Below are 24486 nucleotides of genomic sequence, written 5' to 3'. Positions count from 1 at the left end.
CTCCCTCCTACATCATCTCTCATCTCAGTGTGTCTGTCTCTGTAACCAGAATTCCCCTTCTTCCAAAGACACCAGCCATCAGGTTTAGGCCCTCATCTTCATCTGCTAATTTCATCTGCAACAACTCTGTTCCCAAATAATATCACCTTCCGAGGTTCCAGGGATAAGAGATTGAACCTATGTTTTTGGAGGATATAATCCAACCCATAACACCATGGTTTTCTATATCCAACAAACCTGCCTCAATCTGGAGATCTGGAACACTTTCCTGAGGATGGGCTACAAGGTTTGAAGCAGGATTAAAAGTTAAGAGTTTATCAGACAAAGAGTTGACAGAGGGGACAGGAGAGAATTCCCAGTTGAAGGGAACAGTGTGTGCAAAGGCCCCATGGTGGAGGGAACATGTTATATTTGAAGGACTAAAGCAAAGCCAGTGTGAGTGGACCTGTGCTGTGCTTATGGAGCAATATCATGGCCAATAAACCTAAGAAAGTGCTCTTTATTGTTAGTCATTAAGTAAATACAGATTAAAATCGCAATGATATGTAGGCACCAGAATGGCTTAAAAAAAAAAAAAAAAAAAGAACAATATTAAGTGTGGGCAAAGATACAGAGCAATAGAAAATTTTATATAGTGCTGGGATCATGAAATAGCACAACCTTTGGAACCTGTTTGGCAGTATCTACTGAACTCAACATTCTTGTACCTGTTAATCTAACAAATTCTTTCTTACGCCTAAAAGAAATGCATTCATATATGTACAAAAAACATGTACAGATAGGTTCATAGCATTGTTATTCATGATACTCCCAATATGGTAGTAATCCCCATGTCCATCAGACAGTATGATGGATAAGTCATTTGTATATGTGTACAGTGGAATACTATACAGCAGTGAAAAGGAATAAGTTACTGCTACCTGTAATAATATGGATGAATCTCACAGATACCACAGTGAGCAAAAGGAGCCAGGCACAAAAGAGTTGTCACAGAAAGTTCCATTTATAGAAAAAAGAAAACAGGAAAATCAGTCCAGGCAGATGGATGTCAGAACAATGGTTATGTTAGGGGAAAGATAATGCCTGGGTGGGGCCACCGGTGGGAACTTTGGGGATGCTGGTCATGTTCTACATTTAGATCTGGGTGTGGGTACCTGGATGAGTGCACTTTGTAAAATTAAAAAAAAATTTTTATTTATTTGGCTGCACAAGAGTAGGGCCTTTGATCTTCACTGTGGCATGCAGGATCTTTTGTTTTGGCTTGTGGATTCTTAGTTGTATCAGGGAACTCCCTGATAGATTTTGTTTCAATCATTTTTCATTTCAAACTTGAGATATTTATTGTTTTCCTTAGTTAGTGCAAGACATTTTTAAAAAATGGATTTTGGGTTTAAAAATGGATTTAAAAGCAATAAGTATTTCATTTTAATCAACTTTATTGATTATTACCCCTTCATGGATCACAGACTTGTTGTGGCGAAGAGGTTTGCATAATTCACTGAAGATATGAGCCATGACATCCAGGGCCACTCAAGACAGACAGGTCATAGAGAGGAGTTCTGACAAAATGTGGTCTGCTGAAGGAGGGGATGGCAAACCACTCCATGTTCTTGCCTTAAGAACCCCGTGAACATTATGAAAAGGCAAAAACACATGACACCTGAAGATGAGCTCGTATATGTGAACCGAGAACTTCCAGGAGTACAAGCTGGGTTTGGAAAAGGCAGAGGACTAGAAATCAGACTGCCAACATTCTTTGGACCATAGAGAAAGCAAGGGAATTCCAGAAAAACATTTGCTTCTGCTTCATTGACTATGCGAAAGCCTTTGACTGTGTGGATCAAAAAACTGTTGAACATTCTTAAAGAGATGGGAATACCAGACCACCTTACCTGTCTTCTGAGAAGCCTGTATGTGGGTCAAGCAGCCACAGTTAGAACCTTATGTGGAACAATGGACTGGTGCAAAATTGGAAAAGGAGTACGAGGCTGTATATTGTCACCCTGCTTATTTAACTTCTATGCAGAGTACATCATGTAAAATGCTGGGCTGGATGAATCACAAGCTGGAATCAAGATTGTCAGGAGAAATATCAACAACTTCAGATATGCAGATGATACCATTCTAGTGGCAGAAATCGAAGAGGAACTAAAGAGCCTCTTGAAGAAGATGAAAGAAGAGAGTGAAAAAGTTGGCTTAAAACTCAACATTAAAAAAACTAAGATCGTGGCATCCAGTCCCATCACTTCATGGCAAATGGAAGGGGAAAAATTGGAAGAAGAGACAGATTTTATTTTCTTGGGCTCCAAAATCACTGCTGAGGGTGACTGCAGCCATGAAATTAAAAGATGCTTACTTCTTGGAAGGAAAGCTATGCTAAACCTAGATCAGTTCAGTTCAGTTGCTCAGTCTTGTCCAACTCTTTGTGACCCCATGAATCGCAGCACGCCAGGCCTCCCTGCCCATCACCAACTCCCGGAGTTTACCCAAACTCATGTCCATCGAGTCAGTGATGCCATCCAGCCATCTCATTCTCTGTCATCCCCTTCTCCTCCTACCCCCAATCCCTCCCAGCATCAGGGTCTTTTCCAATGAGTCAACTCTTCACATGAGGCGGCCAAAGTACTAAACCTAAAAAGCAGAGACATTTCTTTGCCAACAAAGGTCCATATAGTCAAAGCTATGGTTTTTCCATTAGTCATGTACATATGTGAGAGTTGGACCATAAAGAAGGCTTATCGCCGAAGAATTGATGCTTTCAAATTGTAGTGATGGAGAAGACTCTTCAGAATCCCTTGGACTGCAAGGAGATCAAACTAGTCAATCCTAAAGGAAATCAACCCTGAATACTCATTGGAAGGACTGATGCTGAAGCTGAAGCTCCAGTACTTTGGCTACCTGATGCAAAGAGCTGACTCACTGGAAAAGACTCTGATGCTGGGAAAGATTGAAGGCAAAAGGAGACGGAGGCAGCAGAGGATGAGATGGTTAGATAGCGTCACCCACTCAATGGACATGAATTTGAGCAAACTGGGAGATAATGAAGGACCGGGAAGCCTGGTGTACTGCAGTCCATGGGGTTGCAAAGAGTCAGACACGACTTAGTGGCTGAACAACAACAACACTGATGATTAAGGTCTGAAGCGGCAGGAAGCTCTGCTTATTTGCGAAAGGATCAGCTGACTGGCACCCAGGCAGTGTTATGTGTCTATCAAAAGTTTATCACAGAGGTTTACCAAAGGTGGATATTCAGAGAGCATTATGGCCTCTTTTGGGAGAATAGTTACTTACCTATATTAATCAGATATCACAGCTAACATTTTTAGGTAATCGCTGCCTCCAAAAGGGGAACTTGTTGGTAACTATAAAGTTTCAGCCTCTGTTTCTAAGAATCTTTTTTTTAAAGATTTTAAAAGAACTATTACTTTATTCTGTTTCAGTCCAAATAGCCCTGGGTTATGTTTACAAAGTGGCAGCTGGGTCAATTATCTGGGAATTGCTGAATTGCTAAATTGTTACACTCACTTGGATATAACTTTTTAATTTGCTTCCAGATGTTTCTGTACTAAGGCAGCCCATGATCATGAAGTATGTACAGTGCAGATTAATGGTTTCATGACAGCAGAGTGATTTTGAGATTCACAGTTTTCTATATATGCCATAAAGCAAATTGCATAGTACCTAGCACATAGTAGGTGCTCATGTAGACACCTAGAAAATTAAAGAATAGTTTAAAAAATAGGTTGTATATCATATTTGTGCATTTGTCCATATTCGTCTTCGAAATTAAAAGATGCTTGCTCCTTGGAAGAAAAGCTATGACCCACCTAGACAGCATATTAAAAAGCAGAGACATTACTTTGCCAACAAAGGTCCATCTAGTCAAAGTTATGGTTTTTCCAGTAGTCATGTATGGATTTGAGAGCTGGACTGTAAAGAAAGCTGAGTGCTGAAGAGTTAATGCTTTTGAACTGTGGTATTGGAGAAGACTCTTGAGAGTCCCTTGGACTGAAAGGAGATCAAAGCAATCAATCCTAAAGGAAACCAGTCCTGAATATTCATTGGAAGGACTGATGCTGAAGCTGAAACTCCAAAACTTTGGCCCCCTGATATGAGGAACTGACTCATTTGAAAAGACTCTGATGCTGGGAAAGATTGAAGGCGGGAGAAGAAGGGGATGTCTGAGGATGAGATGGTTGGATGGCATCACCGACTCGATGGACATGAATTTGAGCAAGCTTTGAGAGTTGGTGATAGACAGGGAAGCCTGGCGTGCTACAGTCCATGGGGTCGCAAAGAGTCGGACACTACTGAGCTGAACTGTATTTGTGCATCTATCTATCTATATTTGTGCATCTCCTTTCCTTTCCTTTTATTTTAGTCAGTTTTATAAGCAAGTAGTTAAAGAAATCAAAACATTAAAGGATTATATCAGATAAACAATAGAATGGTTGTTGCCAGGGGTTGAGCAGGAGAGGAAATGGGGAGATGTAGGTTAAACAGTATATACTTTGAGTTATAAGAAGAGTAAGTTCAAAGGATCTAATATATAGCATGGTGATTATAGTTAATAATAACGATAATACAGTATTGTGTAATACTTGAAAGTTGTTGAGGAATATATCTTAAGCATTCTCACCACACACACAAACAAAAGAGCTAACACTTGAGGTGATGGCTGTATTAATTATCTTGATCTTGGTAATCCTTCTGTAATGTATATGCCTATCAAATCATCAAGTTGTACATATGTATAATTATATCTGTCGATTAGTCCTAATAAAGTTGGAAAAGACAAAAATAAAAACAAAGCGATGGTCCCTGTAGAGGCATTCCGCATTCCACCCTACTCCCTGACCCCCATCAAATGCTGTGAACGGGGCAACTACTTCCAGACTTTTTCACTTGTTTCTTTGGGAATTTCAATCTTAATTTCTAAATAATGTGCATGTATTGATATATACTGATTTATAATTTTTGGACTTTATCATTTGAATCTTTATTATGGAAGATGATGATTTCAGCTCATTTCTAATCATCCCTATTTAATCTTTCCAACAAAATTGTATCTCAACTTTTGGACAAAAACCTACATTGGAGGTTTTCATTGTTATGACTATAAATACTGCTTACTACTGAGCCAAGAATTATTGTAGTTTTAAGTCAAGAATTAATTCCCATTATATAACTTCTTGACGACTTTTTGTTTTCCTGGAAATGCTCATGTTTTAAAAAACCATCCCACACCCGGCAATAGTCTGGGTCTGTAAAACAGCCTTCAGTGTAACTTTCTGTTAGGTCAGATCTGCTCAGCCATTTTGAGTGTGACTTTTGCTTTTTGTGTTTCTGTAGACATCCTTTCAGGAGCCCTTTGACCTGCTGTGTTTCTGGATCTTCTGCATCACTTGTATCTTGGGATTTCTTCACCATCATCCTGTTTTGGAACCTTTGATTTCTCAATCTGACTTCCTCTTTTTGGTGTTCTGCTTCATTTATGTGGAGCATATCCTCTAGTAGCTTCATGGAAATGGTACGAGAGAAATTTTGGGGGGATCTGTGAATCTGAACACCGTTTTTTTGTGATCAATAGTCTATGTATAAAATTCCAAGTTGGAAAATCTTTGCTTTCAGAATTTTGGAGTCATCTCTTCATTCTTTTAGCTTCAGATGTTGTTATTGAGAATTCTGGTACTCTTCTTAATCTTTTATTTTGTTTTATTTTTTAAAATTAATTGTTCTTGGAGTACAGTTGATTTACAATGTTGTGTTAGCTTCTACTGTACATCAAAGTGAATCAGTTATACATATACATATATCCAGTCTTTTTTTTTAGATTCATAAAGGTCATTACAGAGTATTGAGTAGAGTTCCTTGCGCTGTACAGTAGGTTCTTGTTAGTTACCAGTTTTATGTATATTATAGTAGTGTATACAGTGTATATATATCAGTCCCAATCTCCCAATTTTCCCTTCCCCTCTCTGTTTTATTGTTTCCTCTTTGAAAACTTTTAGAATCTTCTCTTTATTTCTGATATTTTAAAGCTCACAATGATATCCTTTGGTGTGGTTCTTATTTGATTCATTGTCCCATATTCTTAGTTCTTTGGAGACTTAAGCCATAGCGATTTGGGACATTTTCGTTTAATAGTTTTTTGCAATTTCTTCCTCTGGAAAAAAAAATCTCTGACTTTACACTCTGCCCTTCTTCTTTTTCTGGTATGGTTATTGTTACTGGAATTTTCACATTCCAAGAGTTCTTTCTTGTGTACTACTATTTCCTCCCTAAGACTATCCTATTTTTGATTCATGCAAACAAGATCTTCTCTTTCAAGGGATCATAATTATAGTGTCTTTGAGGTTTTTTCCTGTTCTCCAGTATATCTTTAGCTTATTTATTTTTTGTTTGTTCTACACTTGGCTGCATTGTGTTCTAGAATCGCATGGAGAAAGAGAGGTGGGTCATCTCACGCTTCACTATGCTGATGATTTCCACTGAATTCCCTGTGCTTGTCTATCATATCTTCCCTCCTCTGTGTCCAGGGTTTTCAAATCTAGTCTCTCTGGTTGCCTTTTTTAAGAGAAAAAAAAATCAAGTTTTTGCAGAAGAGAAGACTGTACACATGGACATCACCAGGTGGTCAATACAGAAATCAGATTGATTATATTCTTCGCAGCCAAAGATGGAGAAGCTCTATACAGTCAGCAAAAACAAGACCGGGAGCTGACTGTGGCTCAAATCATGAACTCCTTCTTGCCAAATCAGACTTAAATTGAAGAAATTGAAGGAGGAAAGTGAAAAAGTTGGCTTAAAACTCAGCATTCAGAAAGCTGAGATCATGGCATCAGGTCTCATCACTTCATGGCAAATAGATGGGGAAACAATGGAAACAGCGAGAGACTTTATTGCTCCAAAATCAGTGCAGATGGTGACTGCAGCCATGAAATTAAAAGACACTTGCTCCTTGGAAGAAAAGCTATGACCAACCTAAACAGCATATTAAAAAGTAGAGACATTACTTTGCCAACAAAGGTCCATCTAGTCAAAGCTATAGTTTTTCCAGTAGTCATGTATGGATGTGAGAGTTGGACTATAAAGAAAGCTGAGTGCCGAAGAATTGGTGCTTTTGAACTGTGGTATTGGAGAAGACTCTTGAGAGTCCCAGGGACTGCAGGGAGATCCAACCAGTCCATCCTAAAGGAGATCAGTCCTGGGTGTTCGTTGGAAGGACTGATGTTGAAGCTGAAACTCCAATACTTTGGCCACTTGATGTGAAGAACTGACTCAATGGAAGAGACCCTGATGCTGGGAAAGATTGAAGGTGGGAGGAGAAGGGGAGAACAGGGGATGAGATCCCCTGATGGTTGTATGGCATCACCAACACAATGGACATGAGTTTGAGTAAACTGCGGGAGTTGGTGATGGACAGGGAGGCCTGGCGTGCTGCAGTCCATGGGGTCGCAAAGAGCTGGACATGACTGAGCAACTGAACTGAGCTGAAGGCTGGGGTGGTGGGGCAGATGTGAGAATCTAATTTTTTTTGATTTACATTTTGAATCAATTCCCCGTTTTTAGTCCTCTCTCACTCTCACCTTTCAAGATATCTAAGAATCCAGTTTTTGAGCTTTCTTAAATTCTGTGTGGCTTACTTCCCATTGGTGTGTCCCTTGGAAGTTAGCACTTTCTTCTCTTACTGAGTTATTCAAGAGCCCTTCATCTCATTTCTATCTTCATATATTGTGATCTGAGTTTTATAAACATCTCCTAGTTCTATCAGTGGTCAAAGTTGTGTTTCTTTATCTTGTTTTCTTTGTTTAGGGGAACTTGTGAGAGAAGAACCTGGAGAAACCAACGTATTTACTCCATCATTTTGAAACAGACAATTCCCATTTGATTGATCTTAAATGGAGAGTGTCAGGTTTTCTCTTTGTTATGGAATTAATAATTCCCCCTTTTATCTTAAGCAAAATCTTTCATCAATTAGATGTCTTGATAGGGATTTTTAAGGGAAAAAATGATGCATATAAAAATTGCCTTGAGAAAATTACATTAATTCCTAATTTATTTGGTACTCTAGAATAAACAGTCATTCTATGTAAGTGGTATTTTGAAGACTAGCTTCCTTAAAGTTTAAGGAATCAAACCTTCCACTTCAACAATTTCTGACTTAAATTTCTCCAAAATTGATGAAGTACTTCTCTTCATTATTAAACAAAAAGGGATGAATGTTTCTTGGTTTCTCAGACATGTTACTGATATCATTTTTGGCCCTCTGGTGTAATTTGGTGACATCTCTGAGACTGGTACCTCCTCTTGCATTGAATTCTCCTGGACTCTTGCTTTATCAATTTATAATTGATTTTGCAGAGGTGACTGTCATGTCCCAAAGGGTCAGCTTCGTGCAGGGCTCTTCAATCCCCTGACACCTTATTACACTTAATTGACTGTCTGGTGTGCTTAGGAAGAGCTGAGATTGGCAGCAGAAGCAGGATATCCAGGCTAGCAAAACCAGGAACAGGAAATCAAATGTCAGCTCTCAGACAGCAGGCTTTGGTTGAATGGCATGAGGACAGCTGCTCCAAGCTTTCATGATCTTGGAGGGGTAAACATCTCGAGCTGTATGGCAGCTCTTTCTTGTGTGCTTAGCCCAGGAGCTGGCATGCTTAAGCTCTGCACGATCCACATCTGGGGCTGGGCAGCTCTTTGTGGCCGGGCTGTCCCACGGCTTGTAGAATGTTTCCCAGCATTCCTGGCCTCTGTCTGTCGTTGCCAGTTGCACACGCTGCCCCCCGTTGTCACAGCCAAACACGGCTGCAAGCATTGCCGGATATCCCGTGGGGGAGGCAACGTGGCCTCCTGCTGAGAACTGTAGACAGTGGACCTCCTCTGTTTTCAGATTTTATGATTCTTTCCTGGATATTTGATGTTGTAAACACCATGACACCAGTTGACTGGAGTAGTGTTGCAATTCCCTAGACTTTTCCAAATGTGAACTAATTCTTAAAACATCCATATTTTCACAATTTACCAAATATTCATTGTTTTAGATGTACTGATTTGTTGTTGTTTAGTCACTAAATTGTGTCTGACTCTTCGAGACCCCATGGACTGTAGCCCGTGCCAGGCAGTCTGCTCTGTTGGTGGAATTATCTTGGCAAGAAGACTGGAGCGGGTCGCCATTTCCTTCTCCATGAGATCTTCCCGACCCAGGGATCGAACCGTGTCTCCTGCTTGGCAGGTGGATTCTTTACCCCTGAGCCAGCAGGGAAGCCCAGATGTACTGATAACTAGTGTTAGCTGAGTGTTCAGTTCTTTTGGCATTCATGTTAACCAAGTGCCAGCCCCTGTTGAAAGCACAGTTAGCATCCTAAGGGAGAAATGAGCATTGCTCTCACTTGAGCAGATGGGGAAACCGAGGCACAGAGCAATTTAGGCAAATTGCCTGAACTTGTACCGTATGAAGGTTGCAGACCTGAGATTCACACCCAGCTAGGGCTTCAGAGCACAAGCTCTTAATCAGCCCGCTGTGCAGTGGTTGATCGTGAGATGCTAACACCAGAAGACGCCGTGAGGGGACTTTAGTCCATCTGCCTGTTCTGAGTTCTGGGAAGGCAGGTCTGACCCCATGTTGTCTACCTTTGTATTCCTCCTGCTTGGACCACAACTTGGCAAATAGCAGAGGCAAGGTGAAGGTTAATTTCAATAAATAAATGAAACTGTTCTAAGCACCAGTCTCAAACTCAGTGTATATTATGGTTTCTTGAAAGAAGATGAATTGTGATACTGTAAGTCATTAATGGGTTGCAGGTCTCTTCCTTTGGGGGGATAAGTGCCATAGATGAAGAAAGGGAACAATTGTGTAATTATAGCCTTCAGACAGGGTTGGTGATCTCCCTGATGACCGGCAGTCCTGGGAAATGAGACATTATATTTAAAAGTCGGCATTGCTTTAACAAAACTCACTGAAGCACAGGTAGAACAAGTCATGCACACTTGCAAAATTGAGCTTTTCTTTGGTGGCTCTGGAAGGCAAAATCTTGCAGCACCTCTAGGTCCTTATTATAGACACCCTGTGTGCCTTCAGACACAGAGGTGCTGGTTAACTGAGAGCGTGGGTTTCTGGAGAATGTTGACTAACAGCCATTTTATTCACCTTCATTTGAGATGGGTGCGCTTTTAAAAGAGCATCTGGTGCTCAGTTGCTCACTGGTGTCTGACTCTCTTTGACCCCATGGATATAGCCTGCCAGGCTCCTCTGTTCATGGAATTTCCCAGGCGAGAGTAGATGACCATGGTACATTAGTGTTCCAACATTTGCTCTCAGAGCTCGTTCAGGATTGTTCCAGGAGTGGACTGGGAATGCATACTCTGTGTTGGTCCTGATACAAGGTTTATGTTATCCAGTGCAGTGCTGGATGAGTTCTGTCAATAGGACCCCTTGCCAAGCTGTTCCTCTGCTATTGCTGGGGTCTGAGTTCCACATCACTGTTGGCCATTAAAATAAGGCTGACAGAATTTGAGTTGAAAAGTGCTCAGAGGTAGGGAAGATGGACTGGCCTGTCATTTTCATCTCTTGAGTATCATTCAGACTTTTTCTCATATGATTATGTACTTGTGAAATAGGCATCGGAAAATGAGATTAATGCAGAAAGGGTCTTAGTAAATTAGGAAGTTTCCCCTGACTCCTTTGTCTTTTTTTTTTAAACACCAGGGAGTTGTCTCTTCAAATGGGGATAACATAGGGAAAATTCTAGAACAGAAATTCATCCACATTGTAAATTCAGATCAGGAGAATCCCTGGTGGCAAAAGCAACTGATACTCAGACCCATCAAATGGCTTAAATGCTAATAAGTAAATTTCACTAGATAAACCTAACCTTTAACATCCGGTTCAAATATCTCCTCTGCCTGGGGGCTTTCTGTCCATCATCTCCCCCAGCTCAAGTTAACTGTGCTGTCCTTGAACACTCCCAAAGCAGTTTGTTCCTATTCCTGAAATAACACCTGCCCTATTGTGTTCTCACTTATCTATTTTCATGTCTTTCTTCCTGCCTGGATCTTGAGGTTCCAGGAGGGAACGATTCACCTTTGTGCTCCCAGCACCTGGCGTGTGTAGGCTGGTACGTAGGAGACGCTCTGTGTCTATTGGATGAATGAGTAACAGGAGAACTCATTAAATTTCATTTTTCACACTGGGCAAGAGGAGGACTTATCATATTGAAATATTTCCAACTTGTTAATAACAAGCAGCTCATCTTTATGATTTGGAATTAAGAGTTCAGAGCACAGTGACTTTTTTCTTTATCTACTTCCTCATTCTCTTCTATCCCTCCCACCTACCTTCCTAGAAATGTCACAAAAAAAACTTGTCTACATTTTCTTTGAGTATATTCTGGGTCTTTCTGAAGAATGCCCTCCCTTTTCTTTTTTTTAAAAAGTATCTGTGTGTGTGTTCAGTCACTCAGTCGTGTCTGACTCTTTATGACTCGATGTCTATCTGTTTACGACTGTAGCCTGCCAGGCTCTTCTGTCCTTGAGATTCCTCCTGGCAAGAACACTGGAGTGGGTTGCCATGTCCCTCTCCATTTTTTAAGTGTATTGATTGACAATGTTGTGTTAGTTTCAGGTGTACAGCAAAGTGATTCAGCTCCATCTTTTCAGATATAGCCTTTTCAGATTCTTTTCCCTTGTAGATTATTGCGAGGTACTGGGCATCGTCCCCTGTGCTACACAGTAGGGCCGCGTTGGTTGTCTGTTTTATATGTAGTATTGAAGAACACCCCTCTCTTTCTTTTCAGGCGGGCATTAATGAAAATGATTTTTATGATGGGGCATGGTGCGCGGGGAGGAATGACCTCCACCAGTGGATTGAAGTGGACGCCAGACGACTGACCAAGTTCACGGGTGTCATCACGCAAGGGAGGAACTCACTCTGGCTGTAAGTGTGGCTGGACCCGTGCTTAGGCTCTGGGCCGTGGGTCTGAAGTTCTAGGGTTCAGACAGAGTCAGGGAAGTCGCAGAGAAGAATCTGGTGACCGGCAATAGAAGGGAAGAAGGTTACAGGGAAGATGGGAGGCTGGCCTTGCTGTAGACACCTTGGGAAGCTGCATCTTTTGGTCAACATCTTCCCCAGCACAGGAGCAGAGAGAGGGATCTGCAGGTTAGACTGAAGAGGCAAAGGTACTCTTTGGCAAGTAGCTGCCTTCCTGGATGTGGGGTGAGTCACTGGTGCCCTGACAGGTGGGCTGAGCAGATGTTCAGTGAGCAACCGGTAGCTGCCTCCACCCACTGTCCTGTGGTGGAAGGAATGAATCTTCTCGATCCTGGGAAGAAAGAGGAAGCACAGGCAAGTTCCCGAATAAAGAACTTCTAGAGGAGGAGGAGAATTGAAGGATGAACCAGTGAGAATAAGATGGAATCCCATTGCTCAGAACGGAGCTTGAGATCAGGGCTGGGTCAGTAAGAATGGTAATCCCCAGAGAGGTGGGCTGTAGTCCCTTACAATGCTTCGTCTCATGGTGCTGTGCTGTGGTCGATCACTTCAGTCATGTCTGACTCTTTGTGGCCCACCAAGCTCCTCTGTCTGTGGGACTTTCCCAGCAAGAATACTGGAGTGGTTGCCATGCCCTCGTCCAGGGATCTTCCCAACCCAGGGATCAAACCTGCATCTTCTGTGTCTCCTGCATCACAGGCAGATTCTTTACCACTGAGCCACTGGGGAAGCCCAGTCTCATGGTGGATATATACAACGGGATATTATTCAGCTTTAAAAAGGAAGGGGCTTCTGACGCACACTAGAATATGCATGAACTTTGAGGACATTATGCTCAAGGCAATAAGCCAGACACAGAAGGACAAATACTGCATGATGCCACTTCCTTGAGGTTCCTAGAGCAGGTCAAGTCATAGAGACAGAAAGGAGAGGAAACAGTGGCTGCCAGGGTCTGGAGGGGAGGGGAATGGCGTTATTACCTAATGGGTACAGAGTTGAGTTGAGGGTGATGAAAAGTTCTGGAGATGGATGGTGGTGAGGGTGTCACAGAATTTCACACTTCCAAATGGTTAAAGTGATGCATTTTGTATTATGTATATTCTGCTACAGTAAACAAAAAAATTCTAGACCCTTCAACTTCATCCCAGGGCTGTTGGTAGAGACAGAGGCAGGACAGTATCTGTGAGGTTGTTCTGTGGCTCAAGTTGTGTCCAGAGCAAACGTGTGGAGACTGGGGGCTGGGCGAGAGTCAGGAGGGGCTGCAGGACCCTGGGCGTTTTCTGAATTTAAATGAGAAATTTTCAGTTCCTCTAGCATCTGTCTCTATACTGAGAAGCCAGGAGCACAAACACCCCACACTTAGACATCGGGAAACTGTGCATCTAGTTAGCCAAGCATCGTTCTGCCCTGGCGCCCTCTGCCTGCTCAGTCTGCACACTCAAATCCCATGTCTTGACCCCTTTCGGTTTTACTGACTACTGGTTGGCAACCAGGCTTCCCTGATGGCTCAGCGGGTAAAAAATCCATCTGCAATGCAGGAGACACAGGAGACGTGAGTTCAATCCCTGGGTCAGGAAGATCCCCTGGAGGAGGAAATGGCAACCCACTCTAGTATTCTTGCCTGAAAAATCCCATGGACAGGATCACAAAGAGTCAGACAGGACTCAACAGATAAACCGACAGCCATATAAAATCTATCATTGGTTGATTAGATTAATTTTAACTCCTAGAAAGGTCAACATTCAAAAGTAAACCAGGATAAGAGAAGGGAACCTGGCATTTAAATGCTTCTCATTGTCACTGTAAACGGGACTTTCTTATTAGATGACAGTTGTCGGGCAATGACTCATCCTGTTTTTGTCTGAATCTTTTTTTTATTGTAAAGACAAGACTGTAACCACTAACAACGTCTAGAAACATTACTGGTGATTCCAGTGTCCTTAGGCAAACAGAATTTTTCTACATGTTTGTAATCATATTACCTATGCGATTATTATTTTTAATTTAAAATGTATCTATAACATTTTCATGCTGTGACTCAGATTTCACAGTGATCATTGTTAATAGCCTATAATTTACTCAGCTTTGCCTCACTCACCATCTCAATTTTCTGCTATCACACATCAATTTTCAGGAGAGCATTTACATACTTTTTTTCTTCCTTTGAATTACTTCCTTCAAATAAATTTCCAGGGCAGGGATAATTTGTGCATTTTGATGATGTTGGGTTATGTATTTGTGCTACTTTGCGTATCAGATTTTATCCACTTTACCTTCCAGTAACACTTCTGTGTGTGTTCATTTGTGCTGATGTTTGCTCTGTGGTGTGTGTTTTGCTCAATCAGTGGCTTATTACCATAACTACTGTTTTCACTGTGTAGATTCTTAAAAGGCAAGGAATTTAGAAGAAGCAAAGTCAAGTTGCTCAGGGAGAATAGAAACTCAGAAAGAAAGACTGATTTGAGATGATCCGTAGGGATGAGAGTAAGGGCTTTACCTTAATGCTTGGATATTAGGCTGTCTAATCACTATCATTAGAGATGCAGTAGTTGGTTTATTATTGGCTCAGAAAGAAAGAGCTGGGTAGGAGTGCCGCTCACATTCTATTTCAGCTGGAAACACAAGAGGGTTTGGAGTGAATAAGAAATTACAGTAGAACAATATCTTTCTTTGACTTGGCCCGGGACAGGAACATCTAGAGGGAGGGCAAGGGATAGAATTGCTTTTAAGAGTCAGTCTTTTAATGTCTAAATGTATTTCAAGTCAAGGACAATGAAAAGAAATCCAATGAGTTTCAGTTTATCTTACCTCCTGGAATAGGACTGTGCACTAAGGAGTGAGGAGGAAATGGTCAAGAGTACATTTTGGTACCTGAGCCCCTTCTCCCAGAGGCATGAGTAATGCTGGAAGCATTAGCTGTGTTCTATTATGAGCAGAAAACTTGCCGACAACAGAAACCAGCAAATACCCATGGTAAAGAAGGCAGTAGTTATCTTTCTTTCCCTCTCCCAGGCTATCCTTGAGCTGTTCCCCTGTGGTCATCATATGACTTTTAATATTTTTGTTTATTGGTTTCCGTATTTCTCCCTACTAGTCTATGGACACAATAGAGGCAATGCTTTGATAGTCTGTGTCTCTGGGACCTGGCCTAGTACCAGGCATCTGGTAGATGCTCAATGAATGATTCTTAATGAACACTGTAAGGAAGTAACAAATTAGCAAAGAACCATTCACACCGAATACTGATGCGTTAATTAATTTATGAGTGAAAATGACTGAGGGCAGGCTTAAATTGTAAGGGGAGAGGGGAGGGGATGTGGAAAGTCTAGTTGAGGGGTGATGAGGATTTTTAGAGATGAAAGCAGGGGAAACAGCATGGCTTTGGGATTACATCACGGCTGACTCTTGCTGGTTATGAGATTTTGCTTCTTTGAACCTCAGTATGCTCTTCTTTAAAATGGGTTAACTACTGTCTAGCTCATAAAGATGTGGTGAAAGTTAAATGCAATTATGTTAATGATGTTTCAAAATTACCCAGCACATAATAAGTGCTCAATAGATGGGACTTTCTTCCCTTTGCACCTCCTTGGGTTTATCTAGAACAGTGGTTTTCAAGCTTATTTTTAGTCACAGATCTTCCTTCTTATAAAGTCTTTTTTGGAAACATGTAGAAAACACAGACAGAACTTCCCCAGTGGTCCTCTGGTAAAGAATCTGCCTGCCAATGCAGGAATCCGGGTTCAGTCCCCGGTCCCGGAAGATCCCACGTGCCTCGGAGCAGCTAAGCCCATGGCCACAACTACTGAAGCCTGAGCGCCCAAGAGCTGGTGCTCTGCAACGAGGTAAACCACCGCAGAGAGGAGCCTGCGCAGCTCACCTGGAGCACAGCCCCCACTCGGCGCAGCTAGAGAAAGCCCGGACGCAGCAACAAACACTCAGGGCAGCTATAAATAAATAAATAAACCAAAAAGAAAAAAATAAATACAGATAAGTAAACCAAAAACAAAGAAAAAATACAGAGAGGTGAAGCTGCTTCCTGTGCATCTGGCACGGGGGAGCGTTGCCTGCCGGGCCCTGCCTTCGCCCTCTCACAGGCGCATCCTTGGAGGATGTATCCATCCGAGGATCGCTGTGTAACAAGCGTGCTACACAGGGAGCTTCTCTGTAGGTTACAATCCTGCCAGCTCCTCCAAGCGCCGATTGCTTCTTCCTGACTCCAGCCAGGTAACAGGCGGATGTGGATCTCAGACCAAAACAAGCAATGGCAGAGTTGGAGTTAGAGTCTGATTTCTTCCAGTTAAACAGGAAGAACGTCCACTAATTCAGAGTGTTGCATTTGGTTGGTGATGTTTTAGAAATGGAAGGAGAATGGGGTGATGGCTCCTTCAGGTTGGCCAAATGGATGTTGTTATTTGTAAATAGCGCCTATCTGATTGTTAGAATGCACAAGCACTTTGGAGTATTAATCAGTTCAGTTCAGTTGCTCAGTCGTGTCCGACTCTTTGTGACCCCAGGGACTGTAGCACGCCAGGCATCCCTGTCCATCACCAACTCCTGGAACTTGGAGTATTAATATCAGAACTCTGTAATATTTTTCATTCATAAAACTTTTGTGGTTGGTATTTTAAAATGGTCATCCATCATCTTATTTGTTCCTGACCTCCTCTTTATGTGTTTGTGATTTCACTCATCTCTTTATTGAGCACTCTGATCTGAACACTCTGTACAAGAAGTGGCCTGCCTGCAGGGAGCTCTCAGCCTGGAAGAACCTGATATGTTGACAGATCCACTGGAATTGGCATAGTCCAGGCTGGTAGGATGGGAAGAGGGGCGCTGTTCTCAGACCTGTGATTCAGATGTGAAGGGCAACGCAGGGGATGGTGATGCTTAGCCATGATCTGGGACTAGCTCATAAACAAGTTGGTGAAAAACTATATGATTCTAGTTTTGATAATTTTCAAATAATTCATGCTATTTGAAAGTAATAAAACATAATTGTTTCCATGATACTGAATAACTTACATTTTTCACCAATATAAATGATTCTTTCCCATTGCATTGCAGTTTAGTGGAATGTTAGTATGCTATAAAAAGCCAATTTTTGTTTTGCTGATTTCAGAAAGTATATTAGATGTGTGAATGTCGCAGTTATAACCAATATGGTGACTGAAAAGTTAATTATTCTGCCTGAGGTGAATAGATGCGTCTAATGACTTGGGCGAAATACAGGCAATTTAAAACAACCAAATGGTTTAGACTTTACTTATTTCATAAACAGGACAATTCTCATCCTCTCTTGAGAGTCTGTAAATGTGTCCTTAAAGAGAAGCAGCCATTTGATTGATGGATTTGTAAGGTGAGGGCTGGGGAAGGTTTGTCTGGTTGGCTGAATTTTTTAAAAGCAGTTCCACTAATTAAGTAGGATGAATGGCTTATGGCTGAGAACCCAGAGATGGTAGGAAAGACAGCCGCAGCCCGAAGAAGCTGGCTTTCAGTCTGTTGGTGCAGAATCTTGGCTGATATTCTGAATGTGAGCGTCCCCTTCGAGAATTCTGAGGGTGGAGAAAATGAGCAGATGGGGTACCCAAGCCAGACGAAGACAAGGTCAAGGAAAGGCCTGTTGCCTGCTCTTTTCCTGGACACACCATGGTCCTGGGAAGGACAGGTGGCCGATGGAGCGGGTCCCCGAGGGGTGAGGGTGGTGGTGAGCAGTGGGGCTGATGGGGGTGCAGAGGCTCAGCTGGAAGGAGGGAGTCCACCTGTCCCGAGAGAACAGAGCTGGGGAGTCGGGAAGTAAGTGCTGAAGTGGGTTCAGAGCCTTCACACTGGAGGGTTTTCTATTCTTGATGAAGTAGGAGGCGGGTGCTCTGCAGACAGTGAGTGAGACAGATTCAGGGACTGGAGATGTAAGGACAGGGAGCTTCGCTGTCCCATTAGAGAAAGGGCTTGGCTGGCCTCCCAAGCTCAGGGAATTGTAATGGGCTCAGTGGTAAAGAGTCTGCCTGCACATGCAGGAAACTCAGGAGATGTGAGTTCGATCCCTGGGTCAGGAAGATCCCCTGGAGAAGAGAATGGCAACCCATTCCAATATTCTTGTCTGGGAAATCCCATGGACAGAGGAGCCTGGTGGGCTACAGCCCATAGGGTTGCAAAGAGTCGGACAAGACTGAGCATGCACGCATTCATGCATTTCCCCAGTGTTAGTCACTCAGTTGTAGCCCGCCAGGCTCCTCTGTCCATGGAATTCTCCAGACAAGAATACTGACGTGGGTAGCCATTCCCTCTCCAGGAGATCTTCCCAGGGATCAAACCTGGGTCTCCTGCATGGCAGACAGAGTCTTTACCGTCTGAGCCATTAGGGGAGCCCACACGTATGCATTAGGCACCACTGATGCTTTCTCCACTTGAGGGTGGTGGAGTTGGTGGCAGTGCAACTGATACCCTGGGGCTAGGCCGTCGCAGGACCCGGGAGGACGAAGCGCGTTAGGAGTGAAGGGTTGTGAGGCTGAGATCCAGGGCTGGTCAGGAAGGAGTCCAAGCCAGAGGGCTGATTCCCTGGAAGTTAAGATCAAGTTCACAGAGCCCCTGGGGGAGATGAGGTTTCAGAAAAGACAGAAACTTGGAAGGGGAGGACACTGACCATCTGGGGACTCCACGGGGGCAGTCGAGGTGATGACTGGGGTCAGGGAGTGGGGCTGGAGAGGGGCAGACATTTGGGAATCTTGAGGTCGCAGGCTTGGCTGCTTAGGGCTGTTCGTGTTGGGAGAATCTCCAAGACGCGCTGGACCCTAGATCAGGAGGGGGGATGAAGAGGCAGCTGAGGAGGCAGCGGGGTCTGTGTGGGAAGGAAAATGAAGGTGAGGAGGGACAGAGGCCTGTGTAGAGGCCGCTGGAGGACGTTCATCCAGAGACCAGGGAGAGAGATGGAGCCTTCCCAAGAGCTGGCTTGGCCTGGGGCTCTGCCCAGGGGCTGGACCTCTGGTTTCCACAGTGAGAAGTATTCACCCGGCCCCTCCCTGTCTCTTCAACTTCATCTGGTTTTCCACTCCCGGAGGACTGAGCCTTGGCAGTCGGGCCGCAGCCCTGCAGCAGCGCGCCAGGGTGCAGAGGGAAGGGGCGCCGGGCTGGGCGGGGAGCGCGGAGCCCCTGGAGGCAGGGCTCATGGGGCCACCGCTGCGCTTTGTGAATCACGTGCTCATCTTTTCGCGGAGGGTCGGACACAACTTAGCACGGCACACGGCATGTCTTCTCGGGAGAGAGCCTGTGCATGTTTTCAGGACGTGTCCCTTTGTGTCTCCTCCCTCACTGGCAAAATGAAATGTTGGCGCCTGTGGGGGCTGGGAGACAGAAGTTTCCAAACTCCTCTCTAACCTCTTTGAAAACCATCCGTTTCTGAACTGCTGAGTTTGGCTAAAATGGAGGGGTTTCGATGACAACATCTCCAAGTTCAAGTAGAAGGCCAGGCATGCCATCGTATCTCCACTTGTGTTTTGTTCCCGCAATGCAGGGAGCGTTATTTCGAACCGAGTAAAGCTCTCTCTTGTGGCTCAATGGCTCATACTTGGTTTCCTGGGTGCCAGGTGACTAAGGAATCTGTTCAGAAGGTAAAATCTCTGAAAAGGAAACAGCACTGGAGATGAAGCTTCCACCATGGTTTATTCCAGGGTTCTTGTCCCCTGGCTGTCACTCCCCGGGAATCCCTCTAGGAGGTTTCTGGGAGCACTCACCTTTTTTCTCCTCTCTTCCTGGTGGCCAGGGTCCCCTTGAGTGAGCACCCTCCCCAGCTGGGCTCACATAATGCTCTCACAGGCCTGCACCTACAGGGCCTGTGCAGACTGACTCCCATTGCCCGTTTGACCTCCTTCCCTTTGCTCCTTCATTTCTAGCCCAGGAGCCTTGTCTTTGTTCTGCAGATAAGCCAGCATGCTCCTACCTCAGGGCCTTTGCCCCTGCTGTCCCCTCTGCCCGAAGGTACACCCTGCCATGCGCTGCCTCATTCCATCATTCAGAGCAGTTTGTCCTGATTCTCTCCTCTTCTGAGGCTGGCCAGCAACTCTGATCCCAAGCCTGGGTCTGCCCACCACAGGGGGGCTCTTTAATGAACAGACTGCCAGGAGAAAATAAGCCACACCCTGTGGGGACGCAGCTGTCGTATTCCTTTGGTGTCCCTGTCTCCGTGGCCACCTGGTGTAGTCGAGCAGATAAAAGTGCAGATTCTCCAGTGAGACTGGGATTCCAGGCTCCCAACTGCATGGCCTTGAGTGTGTTTCTGAGCCTTTCTGTGCTTCAGTTTCTTTATCTGTAAAATGGAAATGATAATAGTGCCTGGCACATAGGATCGCTGTGGGGATTAAATGAGTTAATGTGGGCTTCCCTCATAGTTCAGTTCATAAAGAATAAACCTACAATGCAGGAGACCCTGGTTGCATTCCTGGGTCGGGCTGATCTGCTGGAGAAACAGATAGGCTACCCACTCCAGTATTCTCTGGCTTCCCAGGTGGCTCAGCTGGTAAAGAATCCACCTGCAATGCAGGAGAACTGGGTTCGATCCCTGGGTTGGGAGGATCCCCTGGAGAAGGGAATGGCTACCCACTCCAGTATTCTGGCCTGGAGAAGTCCATGGACTGTATAGTCCATGGGGTTGCAAAGAGTCGGACACAACTGAGCGACTTTCACTTCACTTCAATGTGTATCAGGCTGTAAAGACCATCCTTGGCACATGGTGAGTGCCTGACAAGTGTCTTAGGATCCCTTCCCTTCTCTGGTGGGGGGTCCTGCTCACACGCTCCCCTCCACCCAGCCCCCCATCCCTCTTTCTCCTCTCTAGTCAGGCCTTTGCTGTCTCTCCTCTCCACGATGGCCCTTGCTCCCTCTGTGTGGTCTTAGAGACGTTAATGGAGGGGGGCGGGGAACCTGAATGGGTACGGGTGTTCCTGGTGGTCTTCTTAGCCTTCCAAGCCTCAAGTTTCCTGGTCGGTGAGAAGAGCTTATTTTGAGTCTTCAGCGAGACACAGATGGAAAGTCCTGGCACATTCTGGACCCAGCAGATGCTCAAGGAACCATGGCTACTGTAATTTATGAAGCGGCCTCATCGCACCCCTCCCCGTCTCCAAGCCCCCAGCCCCTCAACCATCCAGGGTTGAACCTCCAGAGACCCGGTGCCCCCAAGGGCACCAGGAAAGACTACGGATCCAAACCAATCCTATTGCAGCTGAGGAGAGTCTGACACTTTGTGGAATTCTTCTTGTGACTCATCTGTATTTTTTTGGACACTTTTGGTCAGCAGGAAATTCCTTTAAATGAAGCAACTAGCCTGGGGCAGCTGAGTTTGTGTTACCTCACGTGGTGTCTCAGTGACTATGCCTGGAACAAGGTCCCTTTCTTGTCCCCATTTTGTGGATGAGTAAACTGAAGCTTGGAGAGCTTGTGGTAATGCTTGTCCCTTCTGCTGCCTCCTTCCTCCGCTATCACACTTTTCATCAGGCCTCAAGCCCCGTGAGTGGCTCGGGTGTACTTCCTCTGAGCACTGTATCAAGGGACATTGAATGGCTGCCCCTAAGGCTGACCTAGCTGTCAGACACAGCAGGCACCATGCCTGGGACCTTGTGACCCTTAGGGACTCAGCAAAGGGTTGAAATTCTTCAATAATCTGGAGAAAGTAAATGAACTTTCAGGTCAAAGAAAATGTTTTAATATGTAATGTTAATACATTCATCTTTATATCAATACAGTTGGTGGCTCAGATGGTAAAGCATCTCTGCCTGCAATGTGGGAGAAGCGGGTCGACCTCTGGGTCAGGAAGATCCCCTGGAGGAGGGCATGGCACCCACTCCACTATTCTTGCCTGGAGAATCCCGTGGACAGAGGAGCCTGGCGGGCTACAATCCATGGATGGTCGCAAAGATTTGGACATGACTGAGCAACTAACACATACACACAGTCATAAAATATGATTAAATTATTTTATTTTAAAGAGGAAGGGATCTCTTCTTCCTCCATGTTGAAAACCGAGTCCCCAAAACCTTGACTATGTTAGGTTTTTATAGCAAATGGGACTCAAGGTTGCAGATGGAATCACGGTAACTAATTAGCAGATCTTTAAATAGAGAGATGACCCTGGACTATCTGGGTGGGCCCAATGTGTTCATGAAAATGAAAGTGAAAGTTGCTCAGTCCTGTCCAACTCTTTTAGACCCTATGGACTATACAGCCCATGGAATTCTCCAGGCCAGAATGCTGGAATGGGTAGCCTTTCCCTTCTCCAGGGGATCTTCCCAACTCAGGGATCAAACCCAGGTCTCCCGCATTGTGGGCAGTTTTTTTACAAGCTGAGCCACCAGGGAAGCCCAAGAATACTGGAGTGGGTAGCCTATCTCTTCTCCAGCAGATCTTCCCAACCCAGGAATCAAACTGGGGTCTCTTGCAAATTGCAGGTTGGTTCTTTACCAACTGAGCTATGAGGGAAGCTGACACTTAAGGGTCCTTAAAAGTGGAGCAATGAGGGGAAGAGAGAACCAGAGAGCTGGCTGCGTGAGTGAGCAGGACCCCCTGTTGCTTGCTGGGAAGACGGAGGAAGGGGCCACAAGCAGGGAGCGTGGCCGCCTCTGGAAGCTGGGAAAGGTGGGGAAACATTCTCTCCTAGAGTTTCCAGAAGAAACGCAGCCCTGCTGAACACTGCTGTTGCAGGACTTCTGACCTCCAGAACCATAAGCTGATAAATCTGTGGTGTGTAAACCACCGAGTTGGCAGAAAATTGACAGTGGTCCTAGAAAACTAATAGATCCACTGGGGCAGAAGTAGCCACAGACCACGAGATCCCTCCCATGCCCTGGCTGCCCCCTGCCCCATGCTGTCTCTGGTGTGAGGCCGTGGTGGAGACCTCTAGCTGTGGGCCGTGCCTGCCAGCAGCGTCATGCCGTCACGCTCCACTCATGATATCACAGCAGAACTGGGGCCAGTCCTCCCCTCTGCGTTCTTTAGGTTTCCTGTGAGCTGTTCCTTTGGTTCCCTTCTCGATCTTTCAAGCGTCTCTTTCAAATTTGGGGGAATTGAAATACCTTTCTTTTTTTCTTTTTTTCAGTTCTCTGCAGTGGGGCTTACCTAGGAACCACCTCCCTCTTCACCCACATTTATTGGACGTGGCCCCCAAAGTGGCGTTTCCCCCCTTTTCCTGGTAGACAATTTTTACTGGAGGTAATGGAAAATAGATAATATTTCTAAGTTTATAACATTTCCTCCAATGGTCTGGATTCTCAAATAGCCGTGGTAACCAGTCTGAAGTGAAAAAATCTAATAAATCAATGGGCTGGTTTCTCAGCGTCTAACATTTGTCTGCCCTGAGAATGTGGCAGAACCATTTAATTGTGTGACTGTGGTTCCAGCAGACAGAGGAGGAGAGAGAGAAAGAGAAATGAGAGTCAGTATCACTCACATTCTTGAGTGTTGGGTGTGCCCACGCTTGCTGTAGACCCCCAGATAACCCTTTTCCTCCCACATTGTTTCTGGAAGTCACAAAGGCAAGGTTAGACCTCTGGGGAGTAGTGGTCTTGCCCGGAGTTACAGCTGGGCCACAGCCAGGATTGGAGGCTGCTAAGTTCTGTCAAGGAGGTGATGGACAGGAAGAGGAAGCTGCCGGCTTCCAACAGAAAATTGGCATAAAAACTAGGAGAGAAAAGGGATTTAACCGTGTTTTCCCTACCTGGGATTTGGCCTTCCCTAGCTCAGATGGTAAAGAATCTGCCTGCAATACAGGAGACCTGGGTTCAATCTCTGGGTCAGGAAGATCCCCTTTAGAAGGGCATGGCAACGCACTCCACTGTTCTTGCCTGGAGAATCCCATGGACTGAGGAGCCTGGCGGGCTACAGTCCATGGGGTAGTAAAGAGTTGGACACCACTGAGCGATTAACACTGTCACTTTCCCTTGTATGAGAAAGTGGACAGCACCCAGTGCTATTCTCAGCGGAGTGAATGAGTTGATGGATGCTCATTTACCTAATCAGATGGTGTGTGCTGAAGCTCTTGATGATTGTTTTCAAGGTTTGGGGAGATTCTGTCTCTTGTGAGGTGAAGGGAGAGAAGAATCTGGTTTTTTGTTTGTTTGTTCAGTCGCTCAGTCATGTCTGACTCTTTGCGACCCCCTGGACTGCAGCACACAGGGTTTCCCTGTCCTTCAGCATCTCCTAGAGCTTGCTCAAACTCATGTCCATTGAGTCAGTGATGCCATCCAACCATCTCATCCTCTGTCGTCCCCTTCTCCTGCCTTCAGTCTTTACCAGCAACAGGGTCTTTTCTAATGAGTCAGCTCTTCTCATCAGGTGGTCAAAGTATCAGGAGCTTCAACTTCAGCATCAGTTATTCCACTGAATACAATCTGACTAGTAAGAGCAATTGCCCTGAAACTCTGGTGTGATAGACCCCCAGTGCGCACCGTCAGATCTTACCTTACATCCACTTGATATTAGTCCTTCGACTGTGATTTGAGCTACTCATGCTTTTC

At 44.7% G+C, this 24486-nt stretch overlaps 1 protein-coding gene across 3 annotated transcripts in view; it reads left to right on the top strand.

Moving 5' to 3' along the window:
• Nucleotides 1-24486, top strand: part of CPXM2 (carboxypeptidase X, M14 family member 2) — a 136955-nt gene that overhangs the window by 42867 nt on the left and 69602 nt on the right. For all 3 annotated transcript variants that reach the window (NM_001206057.2, XM_059881910.1, XM_059881911.1), the window contains one exon: nt 11796-11935. In NM_001206057.2, coding sequence (NP_001192986.2) covers nt 11796-11935 — 140 coding nt within the window. The remainder of the gene's footprint in view (nt 1-11795; nt 11936-24486) is intronic.

The sequence above is a fragment of the Bos taurus genome, chromosome 26, assembly GCF_002263795.3.
Source record: "Bos taurus isolate L1 Dominette 01449 registration number 42190680 breed Hereford chromosome 26, ARS-UCD2.0, whole genome shotgun sequence".
NCBI lineage: Eukaryota > Metazoa > Chordata > Mammalia > Artiodactyla > Bovidae > Bos > Bos taurus.
Note: the sequence above shows the minus strand (reverse complement) of the source record. Positions and strands in the feature narration are given on the sequence as shown.